This window comes from Merops nubicus, unplaced genomic scaffold, assembly GCF_000691845.1.
Source record: "Merops nubicus isolate BGI_N331 unplaced genomic scaffold, ASM69184v1 scaffold13852, whole genome shotgun sequence".
NCBI classification, from domain to species: domain Eukaryota; kingdom Metazoa; phylum Chordata; class Aves; order Coraciiformes; family Meropidae; genus Merops; species Merops nubicus.
In genome coordinates this window covers 30,516-34,256 of record NW_008595713.1, presented here as the reverse complement: position 1 = coordinate 34,256, position 3,741 = coordinate 30,516, and the positions used below count along the sequence as shown (strand labels likewise).

The 3,741-nt window shown below is 55.3% G+C and overlaps 1 protein-coding gene across 1 annotated transcript; it reads left to right on the top strand.

Moving 5' to 3' along the window:
- Positions 1–1,927: 1,927 nt before the first annotated feature.
- DUSP4 (dual specificity phosphatase 4) lies at positions 1,928–3,239 on the top strand (the record flags this gene model as incomplete). Its single annotated transcript, XM_008936157.1, has 3 exons — positions 1,928–2,064; positions 2,411–2,630; positions 2,854–3,239. Coding segments are annotated over 3 exons (743 nt in total), but the record flags the coding sequence as incomplete, so codon positions are not given.
- Between the last annotated feature and the right edge of the window lie 502 nt (positions 3,240–3,741).

Genomic DNA, 3,741 nt, shown 5'->3' with positions numbered 1-3,741 from the left:
CATGAGCTGTCACCGTGCTGGGAGCCACACGTGCGGCAGGAAGCGCTGCTCTGCTTCAGGGGTGGCCTTTGTCAGCCCAGGGCGTCTGGTGCCCCTGTGGCTCTCATGGGGGGTTGTCTGGGGTTTCCAGTCCTTTATTTTTAAGGAAGAGACTCCTAGAGACTCAGTCTGGGCAGTAGAGATGTCTTCCTCGCTCACCACAGAGCTACTGAAATGAATGAGCTTGCTGGGACTTCACAAGAGCAAGTCTAACCCAGCGCTGTGCACGACCACGTGCAAATTTTTTGGGTGCAGGTCACGATGAGGACCCAGGACTGTTTTGTGCAGATCAGACTGCTGCCAGGTCCCCTGTGAAGCAGCCCAGCTGGGTGTTGCTTGAGGATGGGCCACCTGCACAGAGTCGTTTGGGTGCCAGGCAGGGCCTGCACGCCGCTGGATGGAGCTGCTGGGTGTGGGGCTTGAATGAACTGAGCTGGATCTGATCAGATGAGTGGGAGAGAAGCACCTTTGGCTGTTCCAAGGGTCACTTTGCCTTTCCAATGAGGGAGCCCATTTCTGCACATCACCCTGGGCAGCTTCTCTCTCTTGGGATAGTTCCAGTAATTTATTTTTCTTTTTTTTTTTTTGATCAGAGCCCCATTAGATATCTAGCAGGGGCACTTGTTTGTGGGTGCTCCTCCCAACTGAACCAGTAGGACTGCAGAGGGATGTCAGGCCCTGGAAACACAGCCTGTGCCAGCTGCCCTGCTCACATGGGAGGGAGAATGCAAATTCAGTGATGCAAATGCAGGTTTCTGTTTCAAGGTACTGGGGCCCTTCCTTGCAGAGGGGTAGGAAGCCTTAAAGGACACTGAGGTGCTGGCAGGACTGGTCTCTAACTACATGGGATTTCCTGGGCTGCTTTGCTGGAGGTGCTTGCATCCTCTGGTTTTCTGAACACCCAGCCTTGTTCAGGGCAGTATTGGAGCAAAGTCTGGATGTGTCATGCTCTGCAGGGCCAAGTCCTGCTGCTGGGGAGAGCCTTCAGGAGCTAGCCTGGGAAGTCAGGGCTTGGTCTAGCTAGATTCCTATAGCGATGGAAAAATATCTGAGTTCCACTGGTTTTAAGGCTCAAGGTCAAACTCTACAAGGATGTCAGGGTTGTTGATTTGATTTGATTTCAGTTAGAGAAGGAAGTCTTACCAGAAGGGTTTATCTGTGGCCGACACTGCAGTTTCCCTGTCCTGGGAAGTCAGTGGGGTTTGCTCTTGGTTTGACTGCTATGAGAAAGATCTGGAGTTACCATTGCTTTTTCCACATGCCCCTGGCAGCAGGTCAAAGGAGCAAGCTGCTATTTCACAGGGTGCTCGCCTCCGTGTTCACCTTGCACCCATGTCCTTGAGAGGCACTGGACAGCTCTCGCTGGGGTTTGCTTCACTGTTACCTGGCCACTGCTCGGGCTTCCCAGCTGGTTGTTTTGGAATCTCTGGGCTGGAGGGCCAGGCTGGGATGGTGGGAGGACCTCCCTGTGCTTTGTGGCAGGATGATGCGCCTGGGAAAGCTGGGAACTGAACAGTTTTTGGCCTGGGAGCAGCTTTTCCCATTAAATTTGGAGGACGCTGGCAACAAATCCTCTCTCCATCATCTTAGAGAGCAACCTTGGCCTTGGTCTGAGGTTTTGGCAGGTGGCACGTAGGGGACTAAACCCCGGACCAGAGGCTTTGGGCAGTCAAGAGCATTGCAGAGCTCTTGGAGCTCTGGCTCTAAAGGAATGGTGGAGCCTGAAGGATTCCCCCCAAGAGCCTGGCTGCTCGTCCTGGGGTAGGAGACCACTCTCCACCACTGTAGCAACACCTAGTGGCGAAGGGCACGGCGAGATGCTGCGGCTGTGCTGCTCTGCAGGGCTGCGAGTGCAGCCTGGTTCAATGCTCTGTGCCTCTTCCTGCAGGGGGTTACGAGCGCTTCTCCTCGGAGTACCCTGAATTCTGTGCAAAAACCAAGTCCCTGAGCAATATGTCACCCCCCACCAGCGCTGAGCCCCTGGATTTTGGCTGCAGTTCCTGTGGGACCCCTTTTCATGACCAGGTACGTCTAGAAGCCTAGTGCTGAGCTCCCTCCAGTACTGCAACCTGGTCCTGCTGGAGCCTCTCTGCTCTCCTTCAGCTGAGGCCTGCTCCCTCTGCTTTTGTGGGAGACCATGGTGGTCCTGCTGATCCCAAGAGTGTTTGGGCTCCCCTGGGGAGTGGACAAGCCCACATTCTGTTAACTCCACCTGCCTGCCTCTGGATAGGATGAAGAGAGGGAGGGTTGAGATGGGTTTAGCAATTTGGAAAGGCAACCACTGCCCAGGGCCTCCAAGCCATCTGGATATGTGCCCTGCCCACCGCTGTCCCCTGGTCACCCCCATATCAGTTGTTTTTCTTTCCAACAGGGTGGCCCTGTGGAAATCCTTCCCTTCCTCTACCTTGGCAGCGCCTACCACGCTGCCCGGCGGGACATGCTCGATGCACTGGGCATCACAGCCCTCCTGAACGTCTCCTCAGATTGCCCCAACCACTTCGAAGGGCACTACCAGTACAAGTGTATCCCTGTGGAGGATAACCACAAAGCTGACATCAGCTCCTGGTTCATGGAGGCGATTGAGTACATAGGTGAGGAGCCGTGTCCGTGCGTCTCTCGCTGGGGAGGGGAGTTCATGGCTTAAACCCAAGAGCCTTTGGCGTAGGGGGAGCTGGGATCCAGCAGGTTCAGGGCCGTTGGTTGCACTGGTGGGAGGGAGGTCAGCCACCACCTGCAGGTTTGGCGAGGGGTTTGGTGAGGGGTTTGGCTTTGTCGGAAGGGCGTCGGTCTCATGTCTCCTCCCATTGCCTCCAGACTCTGTGAAGGAGTGTTGTGGCCGGGTCCTAGTCCACTGCCAGGCTGGTATCTCCCGCTCAGCCACCATCTGCCTGGCTTACCTGATGATGAAGAAGCGTGTCAAGCTGGAGGAGGCCTTTGAGTTCGTCAAGCAGCGCCGGAGCATCATCTCCCCTAACTTCAGCTTCATGGGGCAGCTGCTGCAGTTCGAGTCGCAGGTGTTGGCCACCTCGTGCGCAGTGGAAGCTGTCAGCCCCTCCGGGACGCTGCGGGAGAGGGGCAAGTCCACCTCTACCCCCACCTCTCAGTTTGTCTTCAGCTTCCCAGTCTCTGTTGGTGTCCACGCCACCCCCAGCAGCCTCCCATACCTGCACAGCCCCATCACCACCTCGCCCAGCTGTTAGCTCAGAGGCTGAGGCTGGCAGGGCAGAGAGTGCCATGCCTGGAGGGGGCCCGTGGGCACGGAGCCCCATCTTGTTAAGCAATAGTGCCGGACACTGCCGTTCACCCTGGACTCAACATCCTTTTCACAGAGAAGTTTCTTACCTCATCTTGGTTTTTTTTTTCTTTTTTGCTTTGTTGATTTTATGTTTGGAACGCAAGGAAGTTGTAAAAGCCACAAACCCTGACATCATCCAGGCTCTTTGGGGTTGGGGGGAAAATAGCATACTGGGTTTCCTCAAGTGCCTGGTCTTCATCTTTCCATCCCTAGTTTATTGTCTTGTTTTTTAAAAAAAAAGATACACCTCCCTTTCTCTCTGTATTTCTGCCCCTAGCTCATCTGGGTTGAAAAGGGAGCTTACCCTCTTTGAACTGTGCAGCAGCCCCCCTCCTTGCACAGATCCCCAGGGGTGCACAGGGTGGGTGCTGCTGACCTGAGCCAGTTATGCCAGGTGAGGAGGGGAG